The 20,674-nt window shown below is 41.6% G+C and overlaps 1 protein-coding gene across 20 annotated transcripts in view; it reads right to left on the bottom strand.

Moving 5' to 3' along the window:
* The window catches only part of CUNH16orf71 (chromosome unknown C16orf71 homolog), a 98,727-nt gene that overhangs the window by 9,861 nt on the left and 68,192 nt on the right, over positions 1 to 20,674 (bottom strand). For 11 of the 20 annotated variants that reach the window (XM_026065319.1, XM_026065320.1, XM_026065323.1 and 8 more), the window contains 6 exons: positions 18,946 to 19,008; positions 17,199 to 17,252; positions 14,954 to 15,123; positions 7,382 to 7,577; positions 3,582 to 3,676; positions 2,189 to 2,309 (listed from right to left, as the gene is read on the bottom strand). In XM_026065319.1, the coding sequence (XP_025921104.1) occupies positions 2,189 to 2,309; positions 3,582 to 3,676; positions 7,382 to 7,577; positions 14,954 to 15,123; positions 17,199 to 17,252; positions 18,946 to 19,008 (699 nt within the window). The other 9 variants (XM_026065317.1, XM_026065328.1, XR_003253418.1 and 6 more) reach the window with 8 other exon arrangements.

The raw sequence follows: 20,674 nt of genomic DNA, 5'->3' as shown, positions 1-20,674 counted from the left end.
GCTTTGTGATAATTATTTGCTGAAGGGAGAGGTTTCCTGTGTGCAAGAGCTACCTCTAGTGTTCAAGATGAGACCATAATGTGAATGATGCGTCTGGCTCGCTGGAGGCGCTTACTATATTGTGCCTGACAATTCAGAGATCATGTGTACTTGCTTTCCCAAGACAGTAACTCTCTGAAAAACGTTTTCTTAGGCACTAACACATCAGGGCTGTGCACTGGTTTCCTTTTCACTCTGCTTAGCCATCTTCAAAGCAAAAACATAAGAGGTTCTCATGAAGCAGGAAATTATGGACGTAGATCATGAGATCTGCTCCCAAGACTAGGCTGTACAAAGCTTGCAGAATGCTTGTCACCTCTCCACAACTAGCTCTTTATTACTTTTTTCACTTGCAATCTCTTCCAAAATCAAGAAGTGCTTCAGTCATAGCAGACTTGTGCCACAGGCCTGGTCCTTTCCCATTGTGCAGCACCTGTCGGGGGAAATACTCTGCCTGTCAGCAATAGCAACAGAGGACAGATTGGACTGGGAACATGTGGAAGTCTCCTCTTCCTGCAGCTTTTGTCCTCTGAACACAGCTTGAGCTGACACACCAGACAGGAAACACAATGATGTGACCACATCTCCGCAGTTACGCAGATGAGAAGGTCATATGCTCGTGTGCAGAGCAGCCTGGCCATCTCAAAAAAGCTGCTGTTACGTACATGCAATCAGCAGTGTCTTGTTTCAGTGCTCATATAATGGCTTGGGAATGTAAGTAATGTTGTGAGATAGGCCTCACCCTTCACCATGTGCAACAGTTAAGCCTTAAACTTTCATGCAGTCAGTCCCTGATGTATTAGTGTGCAATGTAAGAAAATGAGCTTGTCTGAGAAGATATAGCCTTACACATGATTTTTGTCAGGCTCACGGAGCATGTGTAGGGCATAGTCCAAAGCCAATAGATAATGGAAATAACCCATTGATGGTTACCTTGGGAAAAGTCCTTCAGGGAGCTCTGTGCAAGAGTAACTTGGTGGCTACCAGGCAGCCACGCTCTTATTAAGGCAGAGACAAAGGTCATGACTTACCACCACCCTTCTTGCATTTCTGCATGTGCTGTCTTGTGCACCTGGTGGTAATGGGATCAACTCCCAAAGGCGCTGTATCACTAAGGGTTCAAGGTGGGAGGTAACGGTCTGTAATTCTGTAGCATTTTTATTGTGCTCTTCTGCCAGTCTAAAACAGTCTTGTGGCTTTAGTGATGGGGAATACGAACTGTAGTGAATGGTTGTAGCACAGGAACATTTTCTTAGACGCCCACCCTTCTGCTTGCCAGTCACTTCAGAACTCAAGCTACAGGAATGAAAAAGATCCAATTCCAAACACGTCTGCTCCCTAGTCAATAGTGCATGGATATATTACCTGGCCACTGCTTGGTTATAAAGGGTTGGGATCAATCAACAAAATCCCAACATGGAAGCATCCATGTTTGAGTTTCACCTCCTGACATAAAAGGGGTTGCAGCAAAGCCTCTCTCATATACGTGCCTATCCAGTAAAATCAACAGGCAAGGCCCGGAGAAGCTGCAGGCATCTGAGGGAACCAAATGGTTTACAGGCTTGCTGAAGCCACAACTTCGAATCAAATTCAGGCCACAACTAACTGGAAGTCAATTTGAGCTGGCAGCTGTTCAGCAGCTAGTGGGAACTGAATGAGATCTCAGTCCAGTTCCCAAGACATAGACGTCCACATTGCCAAAAAGCACTCCCTGCATAAATGTTATTTATCTACGCACAGAACAAAAGGTCTTACAATGCCTCCATCACTGTGGTGTCCTGGCCTCTTCTGTGGCAGGCTTTGGACGGACATGGAAACCATAGTGACCAAGCTGGTGTTGAAACATATCATAAAAGTTCAGCAGAGAATTATCTGTGTGACAGTACTTTTTTTTCTGCAGGAAATCAGGTCAGCACTTCCGAACAGCCCTGTATTTAAACCCAAGAAAACATGGGCAGTAGAAAGAAGGCCCAGCAGTCAAATGGTTAAATGGCTGGACTCCACTGGAGCTGTTCTTTCCAGCTCAGAATTGTCTCTGTCATCTGAAAGGACATCAATACCAAATCTTGCTGCCTCCAGATGGTTTGTCTTGCTGTCCAATTAATCAATAACAGTCTCAATCTACAATAAGAGTTACACATTTCCTTACCAAGATCACATGGTTGCTCAGAGCCCGATAAATTGAGTTGCCCTCTTGTTTTACGTTTTATGATCTTGCGCTGCTTGTTGATTTCCAAACCAACTATGGGGTCACGTTTCAGGTTATAGATCTGCAGGAGGGAAGGGAAGGAGAGAGAAGCAAGTCATGTGAACACCATTACCTAATCAGGAAGGTAACACTTCTCAAGTATTGATTCAGGCAAGCTGTGAAGGAGTTGTGTACTCCTGTAATTGCCAGCCTAGAAAACACCTGTCTGTCTGGAGTTACAAGAACATTTTGTGTGCATTCCCCTTTATCAGGGCTTAATTCAGCATGGCACCTTGTTATCCTTTTAAAGGTCCTGCATCCTGACACCCTTCTAAAGTCTCTGTCCCTAGATCTTCAAGGCCAGAAACTCAAGGACTTTGAGCGTCTTTGACATCTTTATCCAGCGCCTCACTGGTGCAGAGTGGTTCCCAGACTGTCTCTGAATGAACTGGCAAATTGAAATGCAAAACTCCTTGAAAAGGAAAGACTTACTGTTTCATTTTAGTCATCGGCAAATTATGGCGGTTTGAAGTCTGGAATCAGAGACTAGCATCCACATAGTCTGAAGAGCAGGAAGAGCTAGAGGCGGCTACACCAGTGCTAGTAGGCTTCTCAGTGCTGCCTATAATACAAGCCAAGGGGCAAGATCCTGAGTCTTTATGCCTCTAACTGAGAGCAGGGAAAGATGCAGGCACCCAGCAGCTCTATAAACTGGGCCTGTACTTTATACCATGACATGTCTTACATGAGTCAGCTCCATCCTTTCCAGTGCTGTGGACTGGTGCTTCCTTTTAGGACACCTCTCCTGGCAGAGCACATGGGACAGCACCATTTCCACATAGCGTGGCAGCGGTTCCTGCTGTGAGTGCAGGGATGTATGCAGACTCTGGGAGACATTTGGTATCCAGTGGGTTACAGTATCAGCTGCCTTACTTCACCTCAGTTCCTGAATGCTATATGAAAAAAGCTGATAAAAACCAGCCTCTGGGCCAACTGTGTCTTAACAACTGGCAATGACGTTGCTGTCCCTCCCCACGACTGGCTGCCAGAACAACATTGACTCAGTCTGGGAACTTTGGTTCTAAAGCATCAGCTCTGAGCCCTCCTGAATCCGCAGCACAGGTTACTGAACAAACAAATCCGAAAAAGCACTCATTTCCACTGAGATCGTCTGGGTCAATACAAAGTTAGCACTCCCTGGTAGGAACATCTACAGAAGAAAAAGTTGGCAGTTGGTGAAACACAGCAAGAAAGCATTATTTAAAGCGTAAGAGGGCCCAAGTCATGGGATAGCAGGGCCAAAGCCATTGCTCTGACACAGCAGGATACTTTCCAGGAAAGGGCAGACTCCTACCTCTTCTTCTTCTAATGTCTGACAGTCAGCGCAGCACAGCCCCTCTGGGAAAAACAGCTTCATATCCCGGACAGCTATTTGATAGGATTTGGAGCCTGAGAGATAAATACAATGAGAAGATTCTCTCAGGCCATGAATTAAACATTCTCTAGACTCACACTCATCTTCTTGAGAGACTGATGATGTGCAACTTACTGAAGTAATTGCTTTAAAGGTCAGCTGTTCTGTACAGTAATAGCAAACATTTAAAACCATTATATTTAGAATACATCCATTGTCTTCTTGGTATTTTGATTCCACCCTATTATTGCTCAGTTTGTTCTTCATGTAAACAAGACTCCTTCTATTTCCTAACAGTGTTGTCAAGGGAATCTTGTTAAGGAGCCTGTGAAACTCTTGAAGACCAGCTCCGAGCCCCCCATCGTTGTTCCCATGCTTCTGGATCACATCAGGCTGGTCTTACTGAATGGGAAGGAACTACTAGTTAGTAAAACAAATGTGCTTAGTAACAATAATGGAAGTCCCAAATATGCTGGTGGCTCCAATTTACAACAGAGTAACAGAAATCAGAATTAGTACAGACACTGCTTATAGCAGTATATTATTCTGTTCACCTGTGGTCACAAAAGGTAAATTCAGCATGGAACAGGCAAAGGGAAGGAATGTGAGGATCAGGGAAGGAAAAGTGAATCATTTGAAGAGTTAAAACTAAAAGATCTTGGCTTGTTTAGCCCAACATAAAAAAGCTAACAAGGAATCTGATTTCTGTCCATAAATACCTCAAGGCGGAAAAGGCCAGAGAAGAAAAAGAACTACTTAAAATTAAAACATAGGGATTGACACAAGAATAAATGCATCCAAACTGGATATGAATATATTTAAGTTTGAAAATGTAAGAAGATTTCTAGCCATCAGAGAAGTGAAGTTCTGGAACAACCATCCAGTAGGGGTGAATGCTTCTGAAAGGGAATATATGATGGGCTGCCTGTGAGAGAATTAACTGAACTCAGTGACTTGAGCGGTCCCTCCAGGCTTTGCGTCTGAATATTTCTCTGTAAAGCTACAGTGTTATAAAGCTTTACTCCAAATGTTTTCAGATTTGTGGGTGGAAAACGTTAGAGAAGGAAAAGTTATTCCTATATAACTGGAGTTCAGACAGATTGTCAATGTGCTGGCACAGATCCATGTTCCTGGGATACAAATACACAAAAGGCAAATATCCTCTAAAATATTATTACTTCTGCCGGCTACACATTCAAAAAATCATGCCATACTGCTCTTAGACCAGTCAGCCATGTTTGGGACCTCATAATTCTAGGTATTGTACAGACAGAGTCCTTAATGCAGTAGTTTACAATCCTAAGATTGTGTATGTCACCAGTGTATAAGTCATTCTATATCCTTTATGTACCTTTATGTCAAATCTTCCATTGTGTAAATCAGCGATGCCACTGCAAATAGGGCACAAATGCTTCCAGAGCAGAAGAGCAACATTTTACATTCACTTTGTGCCAGGTATAAGTTTGTATAAGATGCATGTATAAGAGCTCTTTGTGTTCAAGAAAAAGTATTATACATTGATTTCATAAGGCCCAAAAGAGATGGGAGAAGTGCAGCTTTACCTCTGCAGCTGATTCTCAGAGTACTGAAACTACATTACTTGGTTCGACTGTATCATTGGAATTTGGTCTTCATCTTACTTGAATTTCCCTAGTCCCTTTGGGAGAAAAACACACAGCTAGAGTTTGCTTCACTTCAGCAAGAAGGCATCTGCCAGAGGTCTCCCTCATTTGGGGCAAAACTGAAGGAACTTGGTATTCCCTTCTAGGAAAAAAAGATGTTCTTCCACAGTCCACCAGATGATTGCTCATGCAATAATTAAGCTCCTGCTGCTTTACTTGTCTACAGATGTTCCTCCCTTACTGGAAGACAAGCTCTTTGAGGTGCAAGGGGTTATGAACACTCCTTTCCTTAAGGACAGACTTCTTGGTATAGCGGGCTAGTCCAGATTCTCTCTTCAGTTTGAATTATTGAGTGCATTAGCTACAGCTGCATCCCTTTCACAACCTTTCCCTGGTATGCGTGTAATGACAGCTTTGTGAGCCAACCATCGAGCTGGCTCTGACATACTAACACGTAATCTGGTCTCAGGGGGCAGGTGCATACAAATGGCCGGTTCCCAACTAACTCATCTGTGTGCCAGTCCCATCTTGGAAGGAAGCAGGGATCTGAGGGTTTTTCTAAAACAGTGAACACTCTGTGACCTCCCTTGAAAGACAGGATGAGACTAAACCTCCTTTGTTAATATAAAATAGTCTTTAACTGAGTTATGCTAAGGGTGCTCTAGTCCTAGAACAGGTATATTAAGTTTTGGATATATGTTAGTCGTTCTTAGCCTTCACTGATGAGTTCTCAGTCTCAAAAAAACCTGGATACACAACCCATTAATCCTTAAGAGCAAAAGAAGCAGGGTCTGGTAGTGGAATAGTATTGGTTGAACAGCCCTGAGCATTTCTTTTGTGAAGGTAGATCCTGCTCTTCAGTCACTCTCATGAATAAGGTCCTGTAAATAATCATGGTGAAAGATCTCTCTAGGTTTATTCTTGGTCCTAAGTATTATGATCAGATTTGACAAAAAGAGATTCTACATCAAGGGGCTGATTCATTTCCCCAGGCGGTACATGGTGGATACTTTATTCCCTACTGATTCTCCTGAAAAGACCATTTGATAGGGATGAAAAAGGGGGTGATTTGATAGCACAGAATAAAGTAGAAAAAGCTAATTAATCCAATGTATCTTGAAAGAAAAGTTCTTCTGGAACCTGAAGGCATACTGTTCCTGCTAGCTCACCTACATTTTTAGAAACTACTGATCTTATCATTGTTATATTCCTGTAGCTACAGTACAACCAGCACCACACTGAAGAAAAACAAATTATTTAATAAGCAGTGAATTAATGACACTTAGAATTTTTGACTTACATCCTTCACTCCTCCTTATGGCAACAGCCCAGGTCCCCTCTTGCAATACTCTTGGTTCTCCATACACCCCTTTCTCCAGCAATACTTCCCATTTTCCCCATCCTTCCCCCCCACCCCCATACTCCCAGCTATCTCTCATCTCCCAACCCACCCACCCAACATACACACTGCAACATCCTAGCTCCCTCCCATTTCCTCTGCCTGCTGCTGGGCAGGCAGGAACATGATCTGTGACTGGCTCACTGCACTGAGGATGCTGACTAGCTGGTATGTCTGTGCTGATCTGCCAGCTGGCAAGTGACTGTCAGAATGGAAAACAGCTGAGTTTACCTGCTTTTCCTCAGCGAGAGCACTTTTTGGTCATCTCTCTCTACCCAGTCACTAATTTTCTGAGACCTTACAGGAGCTCAGTATCATGGAGTCTTTTACCCCTCTGTGAAACCTGCCTGCAGTTGGCCAGTGGCTTATGAAATTATCAGGAGGAAACTCACAAACAGAGAGAAGGCAGATGGGTGCTTGGGGACAATTACAAAGTGACCAAGCAGTCAAGAGACCAAAGGAAAGTCTGTTCTGGTGGAAGACAGATCTGGGACTGTTCTGGGAAGAAGCCTTTTTATTTATCTTCTGGGAGAATATTTCATAGCTTGAGACATATTCAGCTCAGCCACCAAGAAAACAATGAAAGCTTTCTAGGGAGTAACGGTCTCTACTGCCTGAGAAAGCTAGACCTGTACTGACAATGCTGGAGGTAACAGAACATTAGGTATTTTTTTCCATTGGTATATCTGAGCCTCCAGACTTCTTCTACAAAAACCTACCATAAAATCCATTTTGGACAGTGTTGATGCCATACTGAGCCCTCCAGAGGAATGGGTCTAGTGCTTGGGCTAGCTTAGGATCCTCTGGCCCCAGTAAATCTAGCAGCTTCTTCACAGCATTTGGTCTCTGAAGACACAGCACAAGGGCAGAGCCTGAGGTAAGGTAGGTACAATGAGCTTCTAAAACAGCAGGATCCTGAAAAGAAATAATGGAAAGGGAACAGGTTAAAATAATCAGTGCTGGTGAGTGCTGGGTACATGCCAGCCTTTCTTTGGCTAGATCCATCCCTGTTTGAAGCAAACGCATCTGTCATTATTCCTTGTTTTCTCTCCTCTTAATATATATGCTAATAGTCTCTGCAGGCATAGCTTCCAGAGCATATGCTATAGCCAGTGAGCCAGTATTTGTGTGTGACATTCACCAGGTAATAGGAGGCCCAGTTCCTACCCTAGGTCCACAGAGAGCTAAAGAAAGTTGGGTGTTGAGCTTGTACCGTAGTCATGGTAGCTCACGATTTCAGTCCTCTGGGTCTTAGATCAGCCAGTGGTGGTTGTTACACGTACAGTTTCAGCAGTAATTTCCTAAAATTCTTTGGTAAGAAAGAAAACAAAAACCTATTTCTAAAAGACAGAAAAGTCTTGTGCTGTGACATGTTCTGTGTATCTACGTATGCTAGGCACCAGAGGTGGAGTTCATTTGCAGCGGATAAGAACACATAAATTGCTACTCTGCAGTTAGCTATTATTCTCATCTTCTCACCTGGAGAAAGTGCTCTGTTTAAAGATCACAGTATTTTCTCGGGAAAAGCATAGTAGAGACAGCAATACTATAACACATAACAACCTCCGATTATGTGAAACAGCAAGCTTGGTTCTTTTCTTAGAACACTTCTAAATTGTTCATGGAAGTATTGTCAGTGATTAAAGATCTTAGAGATGAATGAAAAGAATCAGACATTGCTGCTATGATCACAATGAAGAAGAGAGATACCAAGAAGGGAGATTACTTTCTGAAAAATTCTGCATGGTGCCCACAAGGCAATTCTAAGAATATCAGCTGAATATTGCCTATAATCTATTCTACAAGAGCCATCACTACCATGGATTGGCTACTACAGTTTGTTCTAAAGTTCTCTTCAAAGGAAATCTTAAAAAATTCTCAGTGGCTTCTGCAACATGGAGACCTTCTAAGGACTGAACAATTGTCTATAGTGGAGAGAGAAGGGTGCGTCATAACCTGCTCAGGAAGAGTGAAAATGCTATTGATCAATCATGGGATCAAAGGATGTGCTGAAATCATTTTTAGGCTTACATAATTGCACACTGAAGACACATAATTGGAAACATGACACCTCTAAACACTTCATTAGAAACTTTTGATGCCTTCTCTGCTTCAGGAATGTAGCAGCTACTAATACCGTGTTACAGAAATTTGTTAGTTTGTGTTAGAATAGAACATTATCCTCTGTCTATCTCAACCGGCTTTACAAAGCTTTGACCTACTTATTGAAAAGAAGAGTTACACCACACATGGGAATCACCCCAACAACAGGGACAAGAGCTCAGACTAAGGACTCTTTCCCTTAGGGGGTACAGAGAAAGGTGCAAGGAAGACCATAATGAGCAACTTGCAAATTGCCCATAGGGGAAGTTTCTTCCTGACCTAAAGCAATTTGTGATCAGACATCACTTTGAAGCACAGAAGTTTATATCCGTATCCGGGCTAGACAGTCTCAGCTATTGCTGTCTCATTTAATGGGACAAAGAATGTTTTCCTCATAAATGGTTCTCTGCACTGAACTTCTCTTTTTTTAGGAAAATACCATGGCAGATATCATGGCATTTAAAAGAAGCACTTCTCTTAGGAGAGAATCTCCTTCCTTGCCTCGTGATTAATCACACCGACTTGGACTAGTGTCAAGGAAAAGAAGGCAGGTTCTCTAGTATAGCTTATGCAAAATGTAAGACCACGTATCTGTAATGGTCTGTTCTAGTCCTAAGACCTATGAATTTGTGGACACTAACAGATCACCAGTGCTGCCAGCAAGGCTCCTAACTGCAGGAATAGGGGGAGATTACAACTTGATTGAGCCAATCCATGACAGTGTTGCTCTTCCTCTGAATGATTAAGGGTTGGGCTCAGCCCCACTGCAGGACTTTGAAAAGCAGAAGTAGTCTCCCTTGTTGGCTCACATGTCCCTGCAGGGTTCCCTGTGCTACCTCCAGAAGACAGTGCCACTGGATACAGTTTGGATGGCTTTATGAAAGGATGGATGGAGTTAGAAACTGGAAAGAAAAGAGAGTGGCTACGTTCCACAGTATATGGTTTGCTTTCATCCAGTTGCGATGCAAGTAGTGGGAGATGACACCTATACTGATGCTGGCAGCAGTACTAGCAGCTCAAAGGCGAGAGTGGTGTAACCTCCAGTGCAGAGGAGCCACGCAAAAGGGTTTCAGCACCAGTGTTACCAGATCAGCATTTACAGGGCTGAGACTGAGGAAAGGCTTGGTCCAAATGTGTGACAGTGCAAAACCATGGGTGACCTGAAGTACTTGGCAGGTGTCCTCTTCAGCATCCAATATGCACAGAGGGCTGCAGGTTCAAAAGTTTTGCAACTGCTTTTAAGGCTCAGTGTAAAACATGCTCTGCTGATGGTGGGCAGTCCGCATGAGAGATGCAGGCTCGGGATTGAGCAGGTGCAAACTTTTCTACTACTGAACCTCTCATTTGCAAAATACCCTTTTCTTTTTGCATTTCCATCCATGTGACATATGGATAGAGTAGAAGCAATGGACAACAGCAATATGTTCAGAGTCAAGAATACTCTGGAATAAGGAGGTATGTTTAATTCTTCTGCTGATATAAAATGAAAGATTAAAAATACCAGAACTTTTCTTTTTGAATTCACAAAAGGAAGGACCTCCTTGCCCTACTGCTAGATCCCAGCCTCTAGAGTGTAGTATGATTTCATACACTAGTTAGGGTCAGGACTACAGAAACAGTGAGCTCAAAACAAGGAGGCTCAGGATAGGGCACTTGACAGGGGCTGAAAGAAAACCATTTGCCCTCCAGACTTTGTCCCTAATGTACTGTGTGCTCCATGGCAAATTTCTCTGACTTGGTTTCTTTTCCAAGTGTTGTCCATTCAGCCTGTAAACACTCCTGGGCAGAGATGTTTCTCGTGCAGTTGTGCAGCTCACAACACTCTGGGATCTTGATTTCAACTAAGGATGAGCGATTATAATAACTGGCAACCACTGTGCCAGCAACAAGAGACCAATTTGTAGGCCAGAGAGCGATATAATGAGTGAAAAGCACAGGGAAAGGCAGCAGGTGCCCAGGGCAGAAGGCTGCCAAGGGACAGCAAAGCAGCCAAGGTCCTACTGACTATTTTCTTTAAGGAAATCCTTGGAAAGCCAGGCTTGTTGCACAGGTTTCCACCGAGGGTAATGACAGGGTGTCCAGCATAGCAGCTGCAGGCTGCCTCTTCCTGCCCCCTGTATTTTAAAAGGTGGCAGGAGCAGCCCAGCTCTGCCTCCCTATGCTCCACGTGGAAAAGTTCAGCAACACCTGTGCTGCAGAGAAGCTCCAGGCCAGTGCTGTATGTTCTATACAGCTTTCAGACAACAGCATATTCAGCTTGTTGGCTGAACCAAACCATGGTTATTTAATTATTTCATTTTTTCAAGAAATGAAAAGATGGGGATAAAACCCTGTTTGATTCAGCTGAATCACTTCATTCAGCCCTAAAGGTTTTCACTCCCCTCTTTCTTTCATCTTTTAAAAGCACCAGAGTATTGCAATTGTCGAGATAAAAACATTTCCAAAAGAAAATCCTACCATTTTATTTAAAAATATGGAAATAATATACTTCAAGACAGCCTCTGTTTTTATCATATGAAACCATCCGCTGACTTTGACCCGAATCTGTTCTCACTCATATTCCTCCCAAACTGCATTCCTAAGTAGGTTTTAAATTGAAAACCATTGGCTCAATCCTGATGTTTTCCTGCTGCACCTGAAAATGCAAAATGATCCATGAGACAGCTCCATTCTTCAGCTGATTTGTTATGTAAGAGTTGTGATACAAGTTGTGATACTTACCAATCCTCCTGTCTCATGGAAATATAGGACAAAGGAAACCTTTGCAATATCACTTATATTGCATGATTGCCCATGAAAAATGTACAGAAATGTTTCACAGGCTGTACTGTGATAAGAGAACATTGTTTAGATGTGGATAAAGCATGTCATAATGCACTGCAAATTTTTGAAGTTATTTCTGTTCTGTACAATATAAAGCAAACCCATTTTTTGTTGAAAATGTTTGTTATTTTAAAAAATACACATATAATCCACTAATCTAATAGTCACCAGGATTTTTCTTTGGGAGCTGAAAAATAGTGAGGACAATTTCAGAAAAGTTTCAAAAGCACTGGATGTAACATATCAACATTCATTTGACTCCATGTCAGAAACAGCTGCGAAAGCAAAAGTTAAACAATATCATTTCTGTTAGAAAGAATGTTAAAAAAAAAAAGAAAATTATTTTGTTCCAAAGCTTTTGAACAGTGCTTTTAGATTTATGTAACAAAACTATTTTCTCTGTTTCTTGTCTTTCAGTTGTTCCCCAGCAAATGTGTAGACTGAGTCAGAGACCATGTTGTTTCTATCTGCTCCTGATGGTGTCAGTGAGTCAAGGTGATTTCTTTCCGATACATCCTCACATCCAGTCTAGACTCTACCAGCCAAATGATGCCCTTATTTACATCCTGCCTCCACACTGTCTTCAAATCCTGTCCTTGCTGATGCAGCGGGACTGCACATGTGCAGCGGACTGGAATTCAGCGAGCAGTTCTGCTGATGCACACAGAGGAGGTTCTGGCTGGGCACCAGCTCTGGAGGACTAACAGGATTAAAAAGCAGCAGAACTGTCCTTCAGCCTCTGCAGTTAGAATCACAGGACAGGACTGGAGGGAATCCATCAAGTTATTGAGTCCAGTGACCCGCTACCACAAGCAATCATAGCAGGTAATCCCTAAAGCAATGATCAGGTCCTATGTTAAAATCAAACTTTCTAGCCAGCAGTCACAACTGTGAATCTGCTGGTAAGCGCAGAAAGGAGGTACAACCTCTACAGGCAGCACTCCCCCTGGGAGCCGTCCCCTCTCACAGTCCAAAGGCTATCAGATCATGGTGAGGCCTGTCAGCTCCATTTAGTTGACCGTTATTTTTATTATTATTCTTAATCTTCAGAAAAAAAGTATTATTGTGGCTCTTGTGATTAGATAACCTCAGCAAATAGCAGACCAATCCATTATTTATTGTATGCCACAGGCCAAAGGCTTCTTAGAAAATGAAAGTTAATATTTAAGATGGAAAAGGAATCACATTTCTGCAATCATGTTGCTGGGGATATTTGTCAACATGCATGTAAATAATACATTTGAAAGAGGAAGGGGATGCTAGGTAGTCTTGTGATCAGTGAATAAAACCAAAATCTGCTATTAAGTATTATGTACCTAAAAGCAACTGGAAGGGGCATATTGCAGAGCACATGGGACTTTTCTAGAGATTTCAGTGGATTTTGGATCAGGCTCAAGCTGAGAAGGAGGTAGAAAATGCTGGACTGAATTTCTAGAAGGATTTGACACACTGGCTCCATGTTCTTCAACAGGAGCTGCTATACTCAGCAGTTTGTCTCCTTCTTAAGAGCCCCATTTGAAAAACAGCATTTTATCCAATTGTCCCCTAGACTGAGAAACAGGTCTACAATGAACACTGCTCCCATTTAAATGCTTTTATGAAGTTCAGCTGTGAAGAAAGGTTCTGCCCCCACAAGCTGCCACTGTAAAACTTACAGTCGTATTTTCAAAATAACGCAGCCCATGACGCATGCTGAGGCTTTTTGAAAATCTACCTACTTACTTGGGGAGCTGAGCCCTTTTCAGCCCTCATGAGTGAAAGACTTTCAGACACGTGCTACAAATGAGGAGGAGCCTCTGTTCAGCAGAAAGCATTTCCTACTGTCCATTCCCGCTTCCCAAAGGCAGTCTATTATCTCTGTTTTCTCACTTTCAAAACCTGCTTTTTTTCCATGAACAAAAAAACAATGCTCTGTAATTTTTAAACTCATTAGTCACCAGTTCTTCAAAGAAACTGTATCAGTGCTCACCAGCTGCTCTAGTGTGCTAGAGAAATCCAAAAACAAGTAAAAAAAAAAATTCATGAAACAACCTCTCTCCAAATTTATCCTGCATATATATGAGTGTGTGTATATATGCACAAATTTACCCTGCATATATATGTGTGTGTGTGTGTGTGTGTGTGTGTGTACACACACATTACTTCTTGGGGTAAACAATGGATTTTTTTAATGTTTTTGTTTCAGATGATCAACTAATAATTTTTCTTTTTAGTCATATGATTAAAAGAGTGTATTGTAAAGCGCTTCCCCAGCAACTCTAATAGCCACCGCATCCCTCTTACCAGTGATTTGTAAATATTTAAAAATCAGATGTTTGTGCCCCATTTGTTTGCTATCATGCAGAAAGTATTCCTTTTTCCTCATTGCTGGTTATGTTAGAGCACTGCCTTCCTGTCTTCTTCTGGAAGACTATTAAAAAATTCTGTGATATTTGGCATAAACTCTCCCAGCTTAACCCAAGAGCAGTATCTATTATAAAGACTTGTTCTCTGTAGAAGTGAATTGGTTAAATTTCTTCATGGAAACAATTAAATAAGAAAGATTTTTTCAAGAAAAAAAATCTAACTCCTAAAATGCTCAGCTTTCAGTTTCCTGGCTTTTACAGTATCTTTACACTAGATTTCCTGTCACCATAGAATCTTTCACGTTGGGCAAAAATGAATTTCTGGTATTGTAAAAGAACAGAAACATAAATCTATTTTTAGCTAAAAAAGCTGTAATACCCCACGCTTTAAAAATCCTCTTTATTGTCTATTAGACAAGGGAAATGACAGCAGCCCAGTTTTCTCTCTATGCAGGTCATTTTTAAGGACTTGTGAACACATGCTTCTGGAACAGAGATTCAGCTGTATATGTAATATAATATCAAAACATAACAGGGCTCCAGAGGTATATATGCTCTGGTGGCGCTAAGAGTGTTTCCCAGCTTCCAGGTTTAAATGCACGGAAGGAAAGCCAGGCACACGTGTGGGGAGTGTGGTACCCTCCTGGAGGTGCCCTGCCTGGAAGGACCGTGGGGAAGAAACAACGGACATCTGCTTCACAATTAAGAACCAGCATTGTAAATTAGCGACTAAACGCATTGCGGGGGGGTCTGTATTTCCCATACCTTCAGAACTTTTCTTTTAGAGAAACCTGGTGTGTTTCTTTATACCAGGCAATAAAAGAAAGGGTTGTCACATCAGCTTTCTTTGTGTCTGATACCAGGGCAGATCTGATTCTGTATAGCTCACCTCTGACAATAGGCAGAAATCCTGGAAGGGAATTTCTGTTTTTTCCAGGAATGGATTATTCAACACCTATCACATTTCCTCATGCTAAACCCAAGTATAATCATAGATCTGACTTTTTTTTTTTGACAAACCTGCTTCATTTCAGAAGAAAGGAGTCCTAAGGCAACGTCTGGTTCCAGGTCTGTGTGTTTCATCCCAACCACACTGAATTTTTCTAGGTCTAGTTTTCGGAGGATCCTAGCAAGGCTACGGGTCCAGGCACCAGGTTTGATCAGCAACACTGTGCAGAGAACCTGGGCTCCTGTAACAAAGCACAATAATGAAACCCAAAGCTGCTCCTAAAAACAGAGATGAAGCATACAGCAATATTAGTTTACTACCCAGGACAGGCATCTATAGAACTGGACTACCTAACAGCTGGCATGTGGTTCATAGAAACTTGAGTGAACCAAACAAGTCCATAAAAAAGATGTGGATATAGCCTGTCTTTTCAGTTAAAAAAATATATCTAGAACTGTCAGGGCTTGTAGATTTGTTTTGCAGGAAATCTGCTCTATCTACGAGTCCAAAAGGTTTATCTGGCAGGTCTGTAGAATGAGATTCAATCCTTTGCATTATATATGAATGTTTTAAACAGGATAAAATATTCCCTTTTCCATTTTTCATGCAAACTGCAGTGATTATGTGATGTAATCCTTACGGAGGCAATCAAATTCTTATTCCTCCTTGTTAATTTCTCAGAGTTTTGTATCTGTTACAGATATGTTTCAGAGAAGCACTTACAAGTACAATAGGCCCCAAGTAATGTTACAAAACTTATTGTGGACTGAATTCTGTTTATTAAAACTAAAATTTCAGCGAAAACTTTTTGTTTTTGACAAAGCTCTCCCAGCAGGGTTGCCAGCCAGGCTCAGTGTGCTATGAGAACCAGAAAACAAGATAGTTCTGATGTCTGATGATATAAAATGTATTTAAGGGCAGAAAACACAAAAATTTCATGTTTAAATGACAGCATTTTCAAATTATTAGTTTCAGTAATGTAAAGCACTGTATTACTGGGAATATAGTAAAGATTTTATCCTAATAACACCCTTTGAAGATTTATTGGTAACTGTAGCGTTGGAACCAGCCAGCTAGGACCTATTAACTGCTGTTGCCTAACCATGTCAATTAGCATGAAGCATGAGGTAACAGTGCTGCAGGCTGCTAAAATTGATCTATGATTATCTGTTTGTGTACATAAAATGTCATTTTATGTTTCCTGTACACCGTGTTACTAATTATACAGATGTCAATGCACTGAAGCATCAACAATGCTACATATAATTTGATGCATACTGTTATTTTCAACTGGCAAGAGGCATGTTGCTGATTCATGACAGAGAAATCTGGGATTAAATATAAAAAGCAAGAGTACTGCCCCCCATTTGATATCAGAACTTAACCCTTATCCTGCTGGGAGCCCTCCTATTAAAGATCTGCTATTTTCTTCACATCATTCTTGAACTGAAAGGTTTAAATGCCATAGCAACAGCCTGCAAGTGCAGCAGCAAGCCTCTCGGATCCACTCAGCTGCTAGCGTACAGAATGCAATCTAAATTGTATACTGTTACATAAGTGTTCATTGTCCTCAAGATGTTTTACCCACCATCTGCTATGTTTCTGAGCAAACATTCTCATTCTTGTGGTACATGAATCACCACTATCCATGCTGCATATTTATGTACTTTATAGACACTTCAGGAGGGATTTGTCTTATTTCACTTTGCCATCTTGGTCTGGTTAAAGACAAGTGTCTAACACAGGTAGGACACTTTGCCCTCTAGAGTTGGTTTTCTCTCCCCAGTGACTATAAGCAACTACAGTTAGACAAAATATCTCTAACCATCAGTGGAACAGTCTCTACTGATCATGAATTACCAGAGAGACCTGACTGGCAGCCCTCAAAAATGCCTGATTTCCACCTTCAGTTCTGGCTGGTTTGTGGCCTTTCCAGGTCCGCCCATGTTTTCTGGTCTTTATTATGTTTTTCTGCTCCAAAGTACTTTTAGATCCCTTTCTCAAAGCCAATGTTTCTTCTCCAAAAAAGTATTTACATAGGTTTTGATTGCATAGGGTGATAGAGTCACACTGCTGTGTTTATTTTATATACCATATTTTAGATATGTATGTGATTTAAAATAAGTGTAATCTCAAGAGAAGCAAATACTAGATTTTCTGGCATGTTTAGGAAAGAGAATGTATATCACTGCCTTTTTCAAGCCTAAGGAAACATTTGGTATACTTCTTTTGCTTGGTTTTTGCTGATTCTTCTAGATGAATGGGTTCCACAAATTCCTTGCCAAACCTACATTTTTCAATTTGCTCTTCTCTCACCTGTTTGCAAGTAGGTGAACAGTGATTCCACATGGCACCTCCAGGTCTCTCCTGCTAAGTAAGAAAAGCAGGTATGTTTGGGTAAGAGGTATGCATGTTCTGGGACAATAATTTGAGAATACTACCACCAGCTCTACATAATGCAACCAGCATTGCTATGACGTACTGTTATTTTAAAATATTATACTGGGACATACATAGCTTGATTTCAGACATGGTGGGAATTCAGATATACTGGAAGATCCTGGGAGATGTAGTAGTTATCACTTCTCCAGTCAGCCCAATGGCATACACCAAAAGGACTGCAAGTGCTAAAGTATGTTGGTCTGATTCTCAGTTACCTTTTCTGGGCATTTCAGGCAGATATTGGCAAAAGAGGATTTAAGCTACCTTTGTGCTCCCAATATTTCACAGTCAAGTTGGAGCCTGTCTGGTTTCTGGTATAAGTCAGAGAAGCACAAGACTGTGTTTTGTTTTACCCTCACTCTTGTGCCCTTGGAAGCAAAGAAGGACTGTATATTCTGACTGAACACTTAATGCAGATCTGCTGGACAGCCCTTTCCCCAGCTCTGCTGATAAAACCTCACTGACCTTCCCCAAACAGCCAGGAATGCTCACTTCAGTAGTTCCTTATAAGAGCAGAGCAGTGTAAAAGGAGTCAGATATAAGTGAGCCAGGACTTATGACAAAAGCACATATAAAAATGTTTCCTTCGGTCTAATGTGAAACCTGCAGTGACCTGGAAAGGTGAGAAGAATTTAAGGCAATTCAAGGCATATGTGAACTGAGAAGATACCTACTGGGATGCAATGTGGAGAAGCTTGTATCAGATTGATAAAGGACTTCCTTTTCCAGAAATCTTAATTGGCAAGTTTAACCAGTGTGAAAGGCAAGATAGATAGCAGAAAAGTGAAATCTGTTTGTCAAAACAGTCATTACCATTCTTTTGTATTTATTACTGTCTGAAAGCCCTGCATTTCTATTTCCCAGAGCACTGTATCTGGAAGTTATCTAGCTAAAGTGTCCTCTCCTTTTAATGATACCTTGATTTCTTTCCACTTATCTCTTATTCTGCTCGAATAATAAGAGTGAATATAAAAGGCAGAACCAGCTCTGAGGTCCTTGCCTCATAGCCTTTTAGGTCACATCCTCACAGCATTATTCTTTTTTCTTTAGTATTGGGGTTATCTGAAAGAACTCCTAGAAACTGTGAAGTGCCTAGTGACTGGGGTGGCACTGAAATGCAATGGATACAGGCCCCTGACTGAGATTTAGGAAATGTGCATTCTGCTCTGATTTCTGTCACTTGCCTGTTGGGCAATGGTGACCAAATCATTTCACCTCTCTAGGCTTCAATTACCTACTCTGTAAAACATAATGCAACTTATCTTCTTTGAGGTCTTCAACTGAAAAGTGCTACAAATGAGCTGGGATTATTATTTTAATCTATATTCCAAACCAGCTCTAGATAGATTGTCCAGGCAAGCAGGGAAGAACTGTGCAGAAGAAAGATGAGCCAGTATTTAGATGACCCTGGTGATACTACCACTTTCCCCAGTATCAGCTGGACTCATCTGGCCTTTTATTCCTACCTGTACCGGATTACAATGTCTAACCAAAGGCCTACTAATCCCATGTTGATGACTCTGACAAAGGATGTAGAGTTGTATTTTTTTCCATCTATTTTAAGAATATAAAATTATTTGTTTTTACCCAAGGGGCAACTAGCACATACTTCTGATCTTACCTTCAGCCCTGGACCTCTTGCCAGGTGGTGGCAGGTATTTCATAGCAGGGCGGTGTTCTGCATCTGTAAAATGAAAGAGAGGTGTTTTTATGGATTCACAGTTGGAGGACTTTCACTGTTTGGTGGAGGGGGGAGGGAAAGGTAATTGTATTTAGTTGGGGGAGTGGGGATGCTGATCTTTGAGCAGCTGAAAAATACTGAAAAGCTATTCTCAAAAACAAAGGACCCCCCTTCCTCCCACAACAACAACAACAACAACCAAAAGAGAAGGAAAAAATGTAATGGCCTTATAAAAAGGATAGTGCAGGATGTCAGAGCCATAGTTAAAAGTATTGTCTATGTTTCTGTGTTCTTGATAATGGCTTAGATGGGAAAGGCTGGCATTATGACTACAACCTCCCTCAATAAGCTCATCTTACAGCTCAGCATTTTTCTTATCCTGGTCTTTGGTCTCAAGATAACGTCAATTAAGGGCAGCACTGCATGAATCCTTAGAGTTTAATGTAGTAACTGGGGATGTTTGATACCTTCTCTTTTTTGGAGACCTCCTCTTCTTGCTCTCCAATCTTACATAAAACACTGACATATTTCACTGTCAGATCTACCTTTTGTGAGCACAGAATGAGTATCTTTCTCCTGCCACCATCACATTCTCTTCTTTCTATTCAATAAAGCCAGTTTGTTATTCTGTACTACATAAGCACTGTGTGTTTGACACAGGCATATAAGTTTGTGTTGACAACAAAGGACCTTTCTTCCCTATGAAGAGATAGGGGAAAAGCTATTAATTACAAAGTGTGAATGTGCTTATGGAACACTGCTGCTTCCTTCTCAGTTGATATATGGAATTACCACAACCTTGATTTATCTCTGTGTCTGAATAATCAGAAATCGGCAGGCTCAGAACCGTTTATCTTCAAGCGTGAGGAGTCAGGCTTCCCAAAGAACTTAAGCAATATGCCAATATATTTCCGATTAGAAGAAAACAGTGGGAGTTCATACTCCGCTGCTCCAAAACATGCAATATGAATAACACCACAGTCTGCACAGTGATTTGGTTTAAGGAGATGTGGCTATAAATTTCTTGCTACAGGAGAAAAGCAGCAGGTTTACTGCGCAGAAGGATCAATGCTGGTGGATATCATTGGAGTCTCAGATGCTATTGACAACAATGGTCTCCGTTCTTCATGAACTGTTCATTCTTCTCCAGGATAAAAAGAAATTCTCATGAAAATCTGCTTCCTTCTGCAAGGGCAAGAGGAGTTACAGTTCCTCAGTACTGCTCCTGGCTCTCAGAGGGAAAGCTGGACAGAGCAAGAGGAAGCAATGTTGCACATATATGGGAAAGCAGGAGGTCAGTTAGACTAAACTTTATGCTGTTTAAGCGTGCTGGAACATCTAAATGCTTTTATGGACAGTTCATTAATACCTGACTAGCAGAAAAGCAACTAAGTCCCTTTGTAGGGCTACCTTTCTCAGCTTAGATGTAAGTGGTTAACAGAGGTTCTCACCTTAGGAGATGGCTGCTTTAAGCCTTTTCAGTGGTCAGTGGAGAGAGACAGGCTACACCCAAGAGCAATACAGATCTTAGGTAAGCTGGCAGGCGTGTACAGGGCAAGATCAGGGCATCTAGCGTCTTAAGTCAGGCATCAGAATTAAGTGCCCCCATTTAGGTGGGATAGATCCTGGTCTCTGTTTCCCAGTTTCTCTTATATAAAGAGGCAAAATG

This window comes from Apteryx rowi, unplaced genomic scaffold (assembly GCF_003343035.1).
Source record: "Apteryx rowi isolate R43461 unplaced genomic scaffold, aptRow1 scaffold_225, whole genome shotgun sequence".
NCBI lineage: Eukaryota > Metazoa > Chordata > Aves > Apterygiformes > Apterygidae > Apteryx > Apteryx rowi.
This window is presented reverse-complemented; position numbering and strand designations above follow the sequence as displayed.